Below are 17,621 nucleotides of genomic sequence, written 5' to 3' on the forward strand. Positions count from 1 at the left end.
TACTCTCACTATTATGCTGGATCCACTATGGACTGAACTCTCTCACTATTATGTTAGATCCACTATGGACTGGACTCTCACACTATTATGTTAGATCCAATATGGACTGGACTCTCACTATTATGCAAGATCCACTATGAACTGGACTTTCACACTATTATGTTAGATCCACTATGGACTGGACTCCCACACTATTATGTTAGATCCACTATGGACTGAACTCTCTCACTATTATGTTAGATCCACTATGGACTGTACTCTCACTATTATGCTGGATCCACTATGGACTGAACTCTCTCACTATTATGTTAGATCCACTATGGACTGTACTCTCACGATTATGCTGGATCCACTATGGACTGAACTCTCTCACTATTATGTTAGATCCACTATGGACTGTACTCTCACGATTATGCTGGATCCACTATGGACTGGACACCCACACTCTTATGTTAGATCCACTATGGACTGGACTCTCACACTATTATGTTAGATCCACTATGGACTGGACTCTCAGAATATTATGTTAGATCCACTATGGACTGGACTCTCAGAATATTATGTTAGATCCACTATGGACTGGACTCTCACACTATTATGTTAGATATGGACTGGACTCTCACAATATTATGCTCGATCCACTCGACGTCCATTGCACCAGTCGCTCTGCTCTAATGTTAATTTGATATAGCCTCAAGGGCCAAGCGAAATTACACAGCAGCTATTTAAAATATTTTTGTCAATTTGTTCTGGCCTGAAATAAATTGGCCCTTTGAAACATATATTTTTGTCTTTGTGTGTTGTATGTAGACCACATGGCTTAGCAAAGTTCAGTGATGCAAATGCATGTCAAGTTGATCTACAGATTGTATCATTCTCCAGTGGAATTACAGAACTGAAATGAAGGCTAAAAGGGCATTAATGGGAACCTTAAAAATATATAATTAAATAGTTACTGTTCACAGTAACACAGTACTTTTTGGTGTAAGTAACTGAGTTATTTTTTAAATAATGTAACTACCGTATTTTTCGGATTATAAATCACTCCGGAGTATAAATCGCACCTGCCGAAAATGCATAATAAAGAAGGAAAAAAACAAATACATGTTGCACTGGAGTATAAGTCGCATTTTTGGGGGAAATGTATTTGATAAAATCCAACACCAAGAATAGACATTTGAAAGGCAATTTAAAATAAATAAAGAATAGTGAACAACAGGCTGAATAAGTGTACGTTATATGAGGCATAAATAACCAACTGAGAAGGTGCCTGCTATGTTAACCTAACATATTATGGTAAGAGTCATTCAAATAACTATAACATATAGAACATGCTATACCTTTACCAAACAATCTGTCACTCCTAATCCATAAATCCCATGAAATCTTCTTCCTCGATGTCGCTTCTAAACAACTCTGCCAACTCCAAAGGTATGCGCCGCTTCCTCTTGTCGTTTTCTGCTGCATATTTCACTATGTCCAGCTTGTAATCTGCAGTACATGATTTCTTTTTCGGTGCCATTTTTGTTCAGCCCTTCTCAGTTTTTATATGTTGCCGCCAACGATGAAACGATCCAGTTTAATAGCTACGGCAGTAGCCTATAGAAGTGAGCATTCCATGACCAACAATGCACTTCTGACATGACCCTCCCCCGCCGAATACTTGTTGGTTGATGTGTGTGTGAAAATTGCTGACGTTTGTGTGACGATTGCTGACATTTTCTTCGGCGAATGAGATAAATATTTGATATGTTACGGTAATGTGTTCATAATTTCACACATTAGTCGCTCCGGAGTATAAACTATGAAAAAAACTGCGACTTATAGTGTGAAAAATACGGTAGTAGCTGTAACTAGTAACTGGTTTTCAGTAACTAACCCAACACTGCTGATAACACAGATTTGTGAAGTGAAGTGAATTATATTTATATAGCGCTTTTTCTCTAGTGACTCAAAGCGCTTTACATAGTGAAGCCCAATATCTAAGTTACATTCAAACCAGTGTGGGTGGCACTGGGAGCAGGTGGGTAAAGTGTCTTGCCCAAGGACACAACGGCAGTGACTAGGTTGGCAGAAGCGGGAATCGAACCTGCAACCCTCAAGTTGCTGGCACGGCCACTCTACCAACCGAGCTAAACCGGTTGGTATAACTTTTTTTTTAGCCTTTTAAAAAAATACATGCTACCATAGAAAATTACGCAACTTATATGTCATTTTAATGCCACTCCTGTCACGCCATACCCCTGACGCCCCCACTGCCTCGAATACATTGCCAAACAGTGGGAAACACTGCGTGCGATCACTGCGTGGTGACAAACCTCAATGTCATCCTTGTACTTCAACAGGGGCGCCTTGGTGATGTCTTCCAGCTTGCAGGTACTGGACTCCACCTCAAACTTGTGGCCAGTCAGGTTGGAGATCTGATCCCAGTGCCTCCTGATCATGGACTTGTTTGTCATCATTTCAAGCAAAGGGCACAGCTCGTTGAAGTCGTCGATGGTCTTTTTCAAGTCCAGGAAGGCTTGCCATTCTTTCAGGCCTTTGGGCAGGCGTCGGCACCTTGAAGCAGACAAGACGACTATTGTGGCCATTTTTAACAAGGCTCGATCGAGTACTTGTACTTTAGTTCCATTAGCCTCCTTCTTCCACCACACATTTTGTTCAGACTCACAGACCCATCAATTTATAACAACAACTGGCATTTCTAGTACTTTCATTCGTGTGGACCCGTGGAGCCTTCCACCCAACATTACTAAAGAAACAGTCACTATGTTTCCAATGCACTAAATTAGTCTGATTTCTCAAATAGTTAGTTTTATTGTATTTACATACCTGCGTGTGAAGTCCAAGTGTCCATGCAGTCTCTCTAATGCGAAAATTGGTCATACGCCATGTGGCCTGAGGGGCACTTATTTCATTTTAGCACGGGTATATAAATTCCTTTTCCGGTTGACCTATGACATCACACTAGCCATCTGCGGAGCCCTACAACTTGTGGTGTGGTGTTCGGGTCTGTGGGACCCGTTTTCATTTTTTATTGAAAGAAAAATGATAACATTTATTAATTTTTCAAACTGAGACTCACTGACTTTTGCTAATTTTCTGTGAAGAACATATATCAGAATACATTTTTAATGTAATGTAAGTGCATCATAAAGCCTACATGAGCTCCATGGTGTTCAGAGATGAATAGGCTCTCCTATTGCTATTGTACAATTATTTTTAGCTATAGTTACATTGATCATTAGTAATGTAGCAGCCTAGTTTTGAATTGTAAATTTTTGTGAATTATATTTATATAGCGCTTTTCTCTAGTGACTCAAAGCGCTTTTACATAGTGAAACCCAATATCTAAGTTACATTTAAACCAGTGTGGGTGGCACTGGGAGCAGGTGGGTAAAGTGTCTTCCCCAAGGACACAACGGCAGTGACTAGGATGGCGGAAGCGGAGATCGAACCTGCAACCCTCAAGTTGCTGGCATGGCCACTCTACCAACCGAGCTATACCGGCAGGGTCCCTGCTATCACATGTTGATAAAAATATAATATTTACATATTAAAAATCAACTACAGGCTTCCCGAATGCTGTAATAAATTAAGCAGAGACCCCAAAAGGGACAAGCGGTAGAAAATGGATGGATGGATGGAGTTGAGCATATGTCAGCATGTGGCTCCATTTTTAACTCTTTTTTTTTAGCAAGTCATTAATTTGACTTCTTAAGTCATTATTTTTGTATCTCAGGTAGTAACTAGGACTGTTTTGTTTTTACTTTACGGAAAAAATATCGAGATATATATCGTATATTGCCATTCAGCAAATGGAGCGGAAAACAACAAAAAGTTGTAGGCTTCTTCACGCGACTAAGCCGGCCTACTTCACCACAGTCTGTAGTCTATGCCCCCCCCAGGCTGTGGTGGCAGTGACGAGGTGGAGACGTAATTGTGACAGGCCGAGTTAAACTGATCCTTACACCCACCCACCCACTTCCCGGTCCCCTCCCCCTGGAAAGTCACCACCTTAACTAAAACATTTTCTGGGGGAAACACTGCAAAGACTATAAAAATGGGACCCATTACCTCCCTGCTTGGCACTACGCATCAAGGGTTGGAATTGGGGGTTAAATCACCAAAATGATTACAGAGCGCGACCACTTCTACTGCTCACCACTCCCCTCACGTCCCAGGGGGTGGAACAAAGGGATGGGTCAAATACAGAGGATAATTGTACCACACCCAGTGTATGTGTGCGACTATCAGTTGTACTTTCACTTTACCTTTATTTCGACTTTTCAAAAACAGAACACAATCAGTTTGAGGTGTTTCCATGGGCTGTAGGAGGCTTATTTAGAGGGCATGACCTTAAAGTGCATCCGGCAGTGGAGGCTCCGCTTTGGGGTCTTGGGGCACTAGGAGGTTAACCCCTTTACGACTGTTACCCCTGGTGGCCGTTGGCAAAGGCCTAGTACCTAACTTCCCCCGAGCGAGGGATACAATGAAGACCTCAACTGCGGAGCAGGCGGAAGACGGTAGAAGTAAGAACCACCGCAATGGCTGTAATGGCGGGAGAAGGCAATCCCCACATCCATGTGGGCCGGGTTATTGGGAAATAACAACCCAGGATCTCAACGGGGGAACAGGCGGAGGATGATTGCTAACCCTATGGAGCGTCACGACGGCTGGGATGGCGGATGAAGGCTGCAGCAGAAAATGGTCCCCAGTCGTCTTGGACTCCATGCCACTGAACCCTGACCCGGATCTGTCAAGGATCCAGTCTCCCCACGTTACACAAAGTCACGTACGGGCATCCTCCATAAAAGGGATACCCACCTACCAGGAGGACCGTCATACTCGCTTCGATTGACCGCCGATGATGATGATTTAGAGCCGAACTATTTGAGATATCGGACTAATTCAACGCACTGACATGTACACTAAGCTAAATACTGAACAGTTCTCGGGGGCGTAAAAGAATGGGTGACCTAGCAACAAATGACTGTGCAAACTGTGACATTGCTAGCTGGCTAACAATATATGTGAGGAGAATAGAAGACTGCTCGCTTTCTATTCTACATATCAAAAATAGGAAAACAACACTGACCTGTTCTGAAAGTCCATAAGTTCAGTATTGATCTTCTCAATATCCACTTCTGTCCACAAGAGCTTGGAGTGGCTGCTGATGTTGCTCATCACAGTGTCATAGAGGCCGTAGAGCTTCTGGAGCAGATCCAGCTCTTTCCTAACAGCGGTGGTAAGCAGAGGGAGGTGTTGCTACAATCATTTTTGTTTTAAAATACTTTTTTTTAAAAGTGTAGGCCATACTGTGTACTTTTTATTTTGAAGACAGTCATAGTTTGAGACGGGCAGGCCCAGAAGCTGCTCGCCAGAATTGTAAGTGGTAAAATTTCTCCACAGCTCAGCAAACCTGGACTGCAGGGGATTGAAAAGGACAACACAAAAGGTTTAACATTCCTAAAAAATAAATACAATGAAGTACAATAATTACAAGAATATGTAATCACATAAAAGTGTTCAGGGTTTAAAATTAGAATAATAAATTAAGCACATACATATATATACAGTGGGGCAAAAAAGTATTTAGTCAGCCAGCGATTGTGCAAGTTCTCCCACTTAAAATGATGACAGAGGTCTGTAATTTTCATCATAGGTACACTTCAACTGTGAGAGACAGAATGTGGAAAAAAAATCCAGGAATTCACATTGTAGGAATTTTAAAGAATTTATTTGTAAATTATGGTGGAAAATAAGTATTTGGTCAACCATTCAAAGCTCCCACTGATGGAAGGTTTTGGCTCAAAATCTCACGATACATGGCTCCATTCATTCTTTCCTTAACAAGGATCAATCGTCCTGTTCCCTCTAGCAAAAAAACAGCCCCAGAGCATGGTTTCCACCCCCATGCTTCACAGTAGGTATGGTGTTCTTGGGATGCAACTCAGTATTCTTCTTCCTCCAAACACGACAAGTTGAGTTTATACCAAAAAGTTTTATTTTGGTTTCATCTGACCACATGACATTCTCCCAATCCTCCGCTGTATCATCCATGTATCCATTTTGGTATAAACTCAACTCGTCGTGTTTGGAAGAAGAATAATACTGAGTTGCATCCCAAGAACACCATACCTACTGTGAAGCATGGGGGTGGAAACATCATGCTTTGGGGCTGTTTTTCTGCTAAGGGGACAGGACGATTGATTTGTGTTAAGGAAAGAATGAATGGGGCCATGTATCGTGAGATTTTGAGCCAAAACCTCCTTCCATCAGTGAGAGTTTTGAATGCTTGACCAAATACTTATTTTCCACCATAATTTACAAATCTTTAAAATTCCTACAATGTGAATTCCGGGAATTTTTTTTCACATTCTGTCTCTAACTGTTTTAAGTGTACCTATGATGAGAATTACAGACCTCTGTCATCATTTTAAGTGGGAGAACTTGCACAATCGGTGGCTGACTAAATACTTTTTTGCCCCACTGTATACACATACATACATACATATACACATATATATGTATATATATATATATATACACATATATATATGTATATATACAGTATGTATATTATATATATATATTTTTTTGTTTGTTTTTGTTTTTTTATACTCAACAGTGCATTCAAGTGCCACCATTTAAAAAGCACTGTTCCACTCTCAGGGCATTCAATGGAATGCAACTGGACTGCTCAGTTTGTTTTAGATGACGTTTCCCCTCTCATCTTAGCAGGCTTAATCAGTTCATAGAAAATGTAAGTCTTTGACCTTGATAAATGAGAATATTGAAAGGCAGCCAATAGTCTAGTCCACCAGAGGGGTTAAGAATATTTGTACCTGGAAGCACTGGAGTCTGCGACTGGCCTCTTTGGGAGCGATTCCCTCACACATGGGGCCTTCCTGTAAAAACGAGATGAAGTGTGGAGATTCATCTAAGAAGAAGTGCAGAGTGAAGGATGAAACTCACCACATCATAGTCGTCCATAAAAGAGCCCACGTCGTTTTCAAAAACGGCCACACGCTCCATGAGGCTTTGCTTGAGAGTGGGCTGCATGGAGAACAGCTGATTCTGGACGGACAACTGGTAATCAAACAAATTGAAAGAGTCCATCAATAGTGAGCGTTGTTATCTTTTCGAAAAAACAAACTCTGAGATGTCTTTAGTGATCAAATGGAACAATACTAACAGCTTTAGTCAAAAGTCTTGTGAAGAAGCGGCTCAACCCGAACACCTCTCCTGGCTCCTTCTCAGTCATTTCAGCTTCATAAAGGATGAGAATTTCGTAGGCGTCCTGCGAGGGTGAAACGGTTCACGGTACAATCCGGCGCGGGGGGGCAAACAACAACACAAACCATGTTCGTACCTGAGTGGAAATGAGCGTGATGTCGGTGTTGATTTCCGAATCCCGGAGATCGCTCAGCGTCTTCATGGCACAGCGCACGTCGTCCAAATTGACCACAGGATGCACAAGTTGCGTGAAGCTTTTGTGGGTGTGCAAGCTGATGGTGATGATGTTCCTCCTGCACTCCTTCCTCAGGCATTTGCACAATTCACACTTCCAAGCCTTGGCCTCCTCTTTGAGGGAGGTCTTTAACGCATCTATAGACGAGAGAAGCACCATGTTGGCCACAATTCAAATGCAAAAGTTCCACCTGTCTTGCCACTGGTGGGGGCGGTCGCATTTTTTTCCGCTCCCACATCTCCCAGCTTGCTCCCTTTGTTTTTGTCTAGTCTGAACTTTTTTGAAGCCTCTTTCTTTGCGCTGTCCTCAAATCTAAACATCAGGCATGGATATGATCAGCTGGACTCTCGACGCAATTGACAAAATCGCTTCGACGAGGAAAAGAGGTTCTGGGGAGCCTGGCTGCCCTGATGGAACCATTGCTGCGGGGTACGTGAGAGATTCCTGGGACAAATGGAGAATCATGTGCCTCTCAGTCTTTTCCATTGAGGACGTGGAAGACATCTACCTATTTGGAACCGTGATCGCGGGGCACTTGCTAATTGGGCTGGGCATTGCTCTGGTGTATCGTCAAATTCGTTAGACGATGGCAGCCACTCAAGGAACCCAAAGGCTGTTCGTCGCAATTGATGGTTTGGGCAGGGCTATGGGAACACAGACCGCGGCGATTTCTGAACTGAATCGCAAGATGGATTACATCATGGAGAAGCTTGCTGAAAAGGACAATTTAATTGAATTTGAGAGCACCCAGCATGGACGAATAAAACAGAAAAGTAATTGTTTTTGTCTGCTCGCAGAAAACAAACATCCTAATCTACGATTTGACTCCCTCGAACGGTCTTGACGCTGTGGAAACAGGACCAGGTTGTTCTGAAAACACCCCCGAGGACACCTCAATGATAGACGCTTTTGACCTCCCTCCCTCCTCAACGACACCTGGAGTCGAACTTTTGCAGATCGGCCTCAGTCTAAAAAACGTTACATCATCACACCCAAGACAATTGGGCATACACGCACACACCCCCCACCACCACTACATGCCTTCACCACCACTTTTTCCCCTCGGGGTGATGGTCGGATGGCAGCGCTTCAAAGCAGCAGACGCCTTCCAGGGCCCCAATGCCCCGCCACTCTGTTGCGAGTTTGTCGTAATTAAATGTAACGTGTTTATGTGTGCATAAACATGTTACATTTTCCCACTCCAGACTGGGCTCCTTGTATTTTTTACTCATCTTCTTCCCCAGCGATTTACCTTTTCCCATCTTTTACGAAGCGCCTCGTGGCGACGCATCAGCATTCCTGTTCTGTAACCCTGTACACTGTTTGTTTGTCTAATCTTGAACGGGTTTGGGCTATAAACAAAAATGTTGTTGTACTTGTTGCAATGACAATAAAGACCTACCTACCTAGGGCTGTCCCGATCTGATATCAGCAAAAAAAACAAGTTGTGGATTATATGTGCTTCTATGTAGCAGTCCTGCAGTGTTTACTTGTGCAAAGCTGTACCAGCAGTTAACATCTAAATGTCCTCCAACAAGCACAGAAGGTTGGTCTTTTATTTTATTTTACTCAAGTCATATACAAAAGGTAAACAATAGGCTATAGGCAGCTCGGCGATAGCCGCTACACAACAGATAAGCACACAAGCTAGAAATATGTAATAAGTGTCTTTAATGTTACCTCAGTAGGAGCATTTAAGTCCCATCTTAAAACTCATTTATATACTCTAGCCTTTAAATAAACCCCTTTTTTGAACAATTGATCTGCTGTCTCTCTTTTCTGCTCTGCCCACCGCTCCTGCGTGGAGAGGTCATCAGGTGACCACGGATCAGTCTCCACGGAAGATGCTAGCTGTTCCAAGTCGGGACTCAGGGTGGACCACTCCTCTGTGCATCAGTTGGTGATGTCTCTGCCCTGCTGACTTGTCTCCATTCAAGATGATCCCCTGGTGGCCCCACAACGGACTGGACTTCCACATGAAGTTGGGATCCGGGGTGAAGCACCATCGGTGCTCCCCGACATGTATACATGAAAGAGGATCCCCTGCAGGCCCCACTATGGACTGGACTCTCACTTTATTAACCGTATCCACTCGGCATCCATTGCACATCTGCGGTCCCTTCCAAGGTTTCTCGTTGTTCCCATTGTGTTGAGTTTTTTCTTGCCCTGATGTGGGATTTGTGGCTTGTGCAGCCCTTTGAGACATTTGTGATTAAGAGCTTTATAAGTAAATTTTGATTGATTGAATACATACCGTACTGTAAAAAAGAAGCAAACCAATCAAAATCAATTTGTCGTTGCATTTTTCTACCGAATGGCCAGAAGATATACTGGACACCAACAGACGATAGAATCCATCAGCCTACTTACACAATTGTATGTTTACAGTAGTGTATTACTTGTTTTAGTATTGCTTTAACTGAATTTACTGTACTGTACAGTACCCTACCGTATTGAATAGTTTTGAGTATTATTATTTTTTGGTTGTTGTGAAAACACTCCTTTTGTGGAACTGAATAAAAACAGTAGAAAAATGAAAAACTGCAGTGTGTTAAAGTAACCTAGAGTATTGCTGCTGATTTTAAAATGTATTCACATGATGCAAATGGGTATAATTTTTTCATAAGAGCGACATTTTGGCGAATAATAGTTGTTTGTTTGATTGATTGATTGAGACTTTTATTAGTAGATTGCACAGTACAGTACATATACCACACAATTGACCACTAAATGGTAACACCCCAATAAGTTTTTCAACTTGTTTAAGTCGGGGTCCACGTTAATCAATTCATGGTATAAATATTTACTATCAGCATAATACAGTCATCACACAAGTTAATCATCAGAGTATATAAATTGAATTATTTACAATCCTGGGGGCACGGGGGGTTTAGTTTGGGTTTCTATCAGCACTTCAGTCATCACCAATAATATCATCTGAGAAATAGACATTGACACAGTGTAGGTCTGACACGGTAGGATATGTACAGCGAGCAGTGAACATAGTGAGTTCAGAAAGCATAAGAACAAGTATATCAATCAATCATCCATCCATCCATCCATTTTCTACCGCTTATTCCCTTTTGGGGTCACGGGGGGCGCTGGCGCCTATCTCAGCTACAATCAGGCGGAAGGCAATTAATGTTTATTTATATAGCCCCAAATCACAAATGTCTCAAAGGACTGCACAAATCATTACGACTACAACATCCTCGGAAGAACCCACAAAAGGGCAAGGAAAACTCACACCCAGTGGGCAGGGAGAATTCACATCCAGTGGGACGCCAGTGACAATGCTGACTATGAGAAACCTTGGAGAGGACCTATACATTTGATTATTTACAATCAGGGGAGGTGGGATGTGGTTAGTCTAGGGTTGTAGTTCCCTGGAGGTGTTCTTTTAGTGCGCTTTTGAAGGAGGATAGAAATGCACTTTCTTTAACGCCTGTTGGGAGTGCATTCCACATTTATGTGGCATAGAAAAATAATGAGTTAAGACCTTTGTAAGATCGGAATCTGGGTTTAACGTGGTTTGTGGAGCTCCCCCTGGTGTTGTGGTGTTCTGGAAGTAGTTTGACATGTACTTCGGTATCAGGGAGGCGTAGCGGATTTTATAGACTAGGCTCAGTGCAAGTTGTTTTACTGTCATCCACCCTGAGCCAGCCCACTTTGGAGAAGTGGTAGGAGTGAGGTGTGATCTGGGGTGGAGGTCTGGAAGTAACCTGACTAGCTTGTCCTGGGATGTTTGGAGTCTAGATTTGAGGGTTTTGGAGGTGCCGGGGTACCAGGAGTTGCACATGCATAATTGAAAAAAGGTTGAATGAGAGATCCCGCTAGAATCTTCATGGTGATTTTGTTGACCAGAGAGGAGATTCTGTAGAGAAATCTTGTTCGTTGGTTCACCTTTTTGATTACCTTGGTTGCCATTTTATTACAGGAAAGATTAGCCTCTAGAATGGAACCTGGGTTGTTTGTTTTTATAACAGAGCCATTACAAGCCAAGCTTTGCAAAAGATGTTTATGCCACGGGCAAAAACTTTGATGTTTGACTGGCGAACCATTGTAATAGCGAGGGTCCTCTGTATTTTTAGTTTTTTTTTTACTACTGTAAAATGTTTTACTACTGCCGTCAGCTTACCTGTTGACAGTTCAATTAACCCCACGATGAAGACGTCCTTAATTTCGTCAACTTGGTTTTCAAAAGTATCGTAGTGCTGCAGTTTAGTTTTGATCTGCATCAAGGAGGGTTTGCTGTCCATGAATGCCTTCACAAAAACACACACAAGTGTCATTGAAACTTATAAAAACCAAACCACATTTCCTGTATTACAAAAAAGGGTGTCCTGATCGACTTCTGATATCGGATATTGTTCTGCTATCAGCAAAAAGCAAGTCTGGAATTCTATCTGATTGCATCCAAAATTACTGATACAAATGTTTGGTTTCTGAAAGTCCTGCAGCGTGTTCCCTTTAGCAAAGCTGGACAGTCAGTTAAAATCTAACCATAGTAGGCTATAGACTACAAGGAGCTAGCAGCTACACAGCAGCTAAGCGCACAGTAGCACACAAGCTATACATACTTAAGAAGTGTATTTGATTGAACAATACTACAATCTAAAACAGAACATTTGTTAAATATAAGCAAGTGTCAAATAATTATAGATGCATATTACACATGAAGTGTCCAAGGCAGAAGTGTATTAGGGCATTTCCAGTAACAAACGTGTCTGCATCATTCAACTTACGGCGTTATAAGCTTAACTTTGTAAATCATGTGGCCAACAGGTGTTGCCAAAAAACAATGCCTACTCCACTTCAACTTAAAAACAGCATAAGTCAGTTTAAGACGGTTAGTAATAAATAGGTCACTGTTTTCATACTACCATTGTTCTGTTTGACTAATCAAACCTCTTCTAAAATCCCACACTATGAAACATAATAAAAGTATGTATGACTGCATCGTGACACACCTAAAGATCACATAATAAACCCAAAACCTTTATTTGCTTCTCCTTGTCCTCCGCCCACAGCTCCTTGAACTTCTTGAAGCGCTCCAGCAGATGTGCAGCTTGTTCTTTTTGTGACTTTAAGGTGGACTTCAAAGTAAAAATGACGACCTTGATATCCTCATGCTTGATGACTCGGCTGTAGAAATCCATCTTCTCTCGCCCTGAATAAATGACCAAAGGTCCGGTTGGGTGAAAAAGCCAGAGTAAATGTGCTTTGTGTGTTTTGCTCGACTGACTGACCTTCAGATGCTGTGTTGTCTTGCCTGTACTCCACCTCCCAACATTGAATCCCTTTGGTCACCTCCAAGACAAAATCAATGATTTGTACTATCGCCTGGTGGATCTCGTCTACACTGGGGATCATCACCTGTAGGCAAAATGTAGCATCAAAAGAACAATCCTTGAGCTTCTGGCCCTAAAAAAGTAATCTCTGACTAGTGAAGGAAAAATCCACACGCAGAAAAACCTTATTTTACAACCAGGATGGTTCATTTAATATGGTGCTTGATTTGGGTTTACTCACCACATTGGGTGCTTCCAAGAAGACTTCTGATTTCATTAAAGGCACCAAAGAAATGTCAGACTTTGCTTTCTGGAAAGAGCTACAATTGACAGCATATTAACTTATATGAAAAGTGACATACATAATGAGTATTTTTGTCAAATTTCTCCCTTTCAGCTCCTCGACTTCTTTGCCAATAATAGTCTTCAATAAAAGGTAAAAGTGATGGTTAATGTTCATCATTTATACAATTCATTGTTCGTTTATATTTAATTTGCATTGTTTTCTGGATGGGGACGGCGTGGCGAAGTTGATAGAGTGAAGTGAAGTGAAGTGAATTATATTTATATAGCGCTTTTCTCAAGTGACTCAAAGCGCTTTACATTGTGAAACCCAAGATTCTAAGTTACATTTAAAACCAGTGTGGGTGGCACTGGGAGCAGGTGGGTTAAGTGTCTTGCCCAAGGACATAACGGCAGTGACTAGGATGGTGCAAGCGGGGATTGAACTTGCAACCCTCAAGTTGTTGGCACGGCCGCTCTACCAACCGAGCTATCTGAGGGTTGCTGGTTCAATCCCCACCTTCTACCCTCCTAGTCACGTCCGTTGTGTCCTTGGGCAAGACACTTCACCCTTGCTCCTGATGGGTCCTGGTGAGGGCTTTGCATGGCAGCTCCCACCATCAATTTATGAATGTGTGTGTGAATGGGTGAATGTGGAAATACTGTCAAAGCGCTTTGGGCTCCTTAAAGAGGGGTAGAAAAACGCTATACAAGTACAACCCAACCCATTACAACCCATGTAAAACTAGGATTATTCTTTATAAAATGTTTTTCTGGTAATATATTTGGTTATTTTCAATGGACTACTTGGATTTAGAGATTTCTTATGGATTTTTGTAGGATGCAGATTTTATTTGACTTTTTAGCGAAAACAGAGCGTTAACTATATGTTAAAGGCCTACTGAAACCCACTACTACAGACTACGCAGTCTGATAGTTTATATATCAATGATGAAATCTTAACATTGCAACACATGCCAATACAACCTTTTTAGTTTACTAAATTACAATTTTAAAATTTCGCGCAAAGTATCCTGTTGAAAATTCTGCGCGTGATGTCACGGATTGTAGCAAGATATGTTGTTCCAGCCCCGATCCAAGCTATAAGTAGTCTGCTTTAATCGCATAATTACACAGTGTTCTGGACATCTGTGTTGCTGAATCTTTTGCAATTTGTTCAATTAATAATGGAGACGTCAATGAAGAAAGATGTAGGTGGCAAGCGGTGCATTGCGGCCGCCTTTAGCAATACAAACACAGCCGGTGTTTCCTTGTTTACATTCCCGAAAGATGACGGTGAAGCTTTACTATGGAACAGAGCGGTCAAGCGAACATGGTTCCCTACCACATGTCAAACGGCAGGTTTCGGTGAGAAAATTGTGGTAATAAGTCGGCTCTTACCGTAGACATGAGCGGAAAGCTTGCGTCGGTCCTCGTGCAACTGTCAAAGAGGCAGCTGCGGACTCTCTTGCCTCCTCCGACCAGCCGCCCCCGAACGTGGGATGCTTCCACCGTGGAGGAGGGGGAAAAAGCTCAGCCCCAACGGCTGCCTTCGCTTCGCCTCGTCGAGAAAAGTGGCTTCCTTCGGAGACATTGGCGGTCACCACACCCATGGCCACAGCCCTCCGACTTTCAGGTACCATATAACCTCACTAACACAATAAGCAGATAAGGGATTTTCCAGAATTATCCTAGTAAATGTGTCTAATAACATCTGAATCGCTCCCACTGCAGTCTTTTTTTTTGTCTTTTCTTTTTTTTTTCTAGTCCTTCACTCTCAATATCCTCATCCACAAATCTTTCATCCTGGCTCAAATTAATGAGAAAATTGTCGCTTTCTCGGTCCGAATCGCTCTCGCTGCTGGTGGCCATGATTGTATACAATGTAAGGATGTGAGGAGCTCCACAACCTGTGACGTCACGCGCACATCGTCTGCTACTTCCGGTACCGGCAAGGCTTTTTTATTAGCGACCAAAAGTTGAGAACTTTATCGTCGATGTTCTCTACTAAATCCTTTCAGCAAAAATATGGCAATATCGCGAAATGATCAAGTATGACACATAGAATGGACCTGCTATCCCCGTTTAAATAGGGAAATCTCATTTCAGTAGGCCTTTAACGTTTAATTACCTTCGCATAAAGCAAATATTTTGTCTCGTCCTATGTTGATTAAATACTACACGTATTAAAGATAAACAATCTTATATCTGTGAATAATTGTAATTATTTACTAGATAACTACAGACAAAATGGGATTAAACCTGATTAAATATTCTAATCGTTTTACAGCCCTAATAGGTGGCTCTGCTCCATCCAGAGAGAAGACTTACTCGGGGCCACAGATTCGCCTTTCCAGGGTCTTCAGAGATAACTTGGTTGTTTCCACCAGCGCATCCAACACTCGTGCACCGAAGGATTCGTATTGTTTTGTGAAGTCCTGAAATGTTTTCATACCGTGATTGAACACCTCTGCTGTACTCCACGTCGTGATCGTCTTCAAGCAAACATACCTTTTCAAAACGTGTTGCTTTGTACTTCTCTTGACCTTCTGGGGTGGCCGCCTCCACACCTTCAGGGGTCTTTGGAGTCTCCTTTTGAACTGAAACGTAAAATAAAAACATTAGCATTGGGTTCATATGCACGGTCAAATGACAAACCGATTTGTAGACATGAATACCCGAACTGAGTCCGTCCGTGGGCTTGCTGACTTGCTTGGACTTATAAATGTTATTGAACACCTTTCCTAGCTCGTTCACCGCTTCTTTAATGTGACTGCAGTTGAGTTCAAGTGACTGTAACCCTTCTTTGCACAGATTCTACAAAAGAAGTTGATGATATTAAACTCAATAGTTTCTTGAATACAACTGCATATGGACAGTTGCCCTCTACCTCATTGACTTCAACCAAGGGCTGAATTGTAGTGGAGTATTCCTCTGGTAGCTCAAGCAGAACAGACTCTGACATGTCTCTGAGGTAATCGTCAATGTGGAACTTGCAGATGTCCTTCACCTGTATACACAATTTGTCTTTCAAGCTCAAGATAAATGAAACAGATACACTTCTCACATGAAGCTAGGTGTGTTTGTCTTTTGAGTTAAACGCTAAAATGGACTCCAACCTTTTACAGGTGAACTTGATCAAACCTTCTTGAAACATGTGAATGCACACGTCCAAACAGTTTACTGTTTTACTCCATTTTACACAACTGGATGTTTTCTGACCATAAACTGACTGGAAAAATTACCAACAGTTGACTTTAAAAATTATAATCTGCATCTATGTTGGGCACAACCTGATGACACTCTGGGACACTCAAAGGTCAGTGGCCACTTTCCTCTGAGTATGTCCTGGTCAAAGCCTAGTAAGTGAGGTGCTCTGGATCGGATGTTCCATATTGGTTCATGATGTTAAAATTAGGAGTGTCCCAATCTGATATTGATATCAAATTAAGGTCCAATATATGCAAAAACAAAACACGTATAGGATTATATGTGCAAGCATCTACAAACCCTGTTTCCATATGAGTTGGTAAATTGTGTTAGATGTAAATATAAACGGAATAAAATGATTTGCAAATTATTTTCAACCCATATTCAGTTGAATATGCTACGAAGACAACATATTTGATGTTCATACTGATAAACATTGTTTTTTGCAAATAATCATTAACTTTACAATGTGATGCCAGCAACACGTGACAAAGAAGTTGGGAAAGGTGGCAATAAATACTGGTAAAGTTGAAGAATGCTCATCAAACACTTATATGGAACATCCTACAGGTGTGCAGGCTAATTGGGAACATTCGGGTGCCATGATTGGGTATAAAAGCAGCTTCCATGAAATGCTAAGTAATTTACAAACAAGGATGGGGTGAGGGTCACCAATTTGTAAGCAAATTGTCGAACAGTTTTAGAACAACATTTTTCAACGAGCTATTGCAAGGAATTTAGGGATTTTACCATCTACGGTCCGTAAAATCATTAAAAAGTTCAGAGAATCTGGAGAAATCACTGCAAGTAAGCGATGATATTACAGACTTTTGATGCCTCAGGCGGAACTGCATTAAAAACCGACATCAGTGTGTAAAGGATATCACCACATGGGCTCAGGAACACTTCATAAAACCACTGTCACTAACTATAGTTGGTCGCTACATCTATAAGTGCAAGATAAAACTCTACTATGCAAAGCCAAACCCATTTATCAACAATGTCCTGAAACGCCGCCGACTTGGCTGGGCCCGAACTCACCTATGATGGACTGATGCAAAGTGGAAAGGTGTTCTGTGGTCTAACGAGTCCACATTTAATATTATATTTGGAAACAGAGGACGTGGTGTCCTCCAGAACAAAGAGGAAAATAACCATCCGGATTGTTAGAGGCGCAAAGTTCAAAAGCCAGCATCTGTGATGGTATGGGGGTGCATTAGTGCCCAAGGCATGGGTAACTTACACATCTGTGAAGGCATAATTAATGCTGAAAGGCCCATACAGGTTTTGGAGCAACATATGTTGTCATCCAAGCAACGTTATCATGGACGCCTCTGCTTATTTCAGCAAGACAAGTGTAACAA

The 17,621-nt window shown here is 41.9% G+C and overlaps 1 protein-coding gene across 1 annotated transcript in view; it reads right to left on the minus strand.

Annotated features, from left to right (window-relative positions):
* Nucleotides 1-17,621, minus strand: part of LOC133568737 (dynein axonemal heavy chain 8-like) — a 149,053-nt gene that overhangs the window by 99,732 nt on the left and 31,700 nt on the right. Inside the window, exons 14-28 of the mRNA XM_061920846.1 lie at nucleotides 15,938-16,057; nucleotides 15,726-15,864; nucleotides 15,559-15,647; nucleotides 15,379-15,485; nucleotides 13,007-13,085; nucleotides 12,724-12,850; nucleotides 12,472-12,644; nucleotides 11,613-11,739; nucleotides 7,376-7,611; nucleotides 7,199-7,303; nucleotides 6,979-7,092; nucleotides 6,849-6,911; nucleotides 5,327-5,427; nucleotides 5,099-5,236; nucleotides 2,319-2,559 (exon numbers count right to left, since the gene is read on the minus strand). Coding sequence (XP_061776830.1) covers nucleotides 2,319-2,559; nucleotides 5,099-5,236; nucleotides 5,327-5,427; nucleotides 6,849-6,911; nucleotides 6,979-7,092; nucleotides 7,199-7,303; nucleotides 7,376-7,611; nucleotides 11,613-11,739; nucleotides 12,472-12,644; nucleotides 12,724-12,850; nucleotides 13,007-13,085; nucleotides 15,379-15,485; nucleotides 15,559-15,647; nucleotides 15,726-15,864; nucleotides 15,938-16,057 — 1,959 coding nt within the window. The remainder of the gene's footprint in view (nucleotides 1-2,318; nucleotides 2,560-5,098; nucleotides 5,237-5,326; nucleotides 5,428-6,848; nucleotides 6,912-6,978; nucleotides 7,093-7,198; nucleotides 7,304-7,375; nucleotides 7,612-11,612; nucleotides 11,740-12,471; nucleotides 12,645-12,723; nucleotides 12,851-13,006; nucleotides 13,086-15,378; nucleotides 15,486-15,558; nucleotides 15,648-15,725; nucleotides 15,865-15,937; nucleotides 16,058-17,621) is intronic.

The sequence above is a fragment of the Nerophis ophidion genome, linkage group LG14 (genome assembly GCF_033978795.1).
Source record: "Nerophis ophidion isolate RoL-2023_Sa linkage group LG14, RoL_Noph_v1.0, whole genome shotgun sequence".
Classification (NCBI taxonomy): Eukaryota; Metazoa; Chordata; class Actinopteri; order Syngnathiformes; family Syngnathidae; genus Nerophis; species Nerophis ophidion.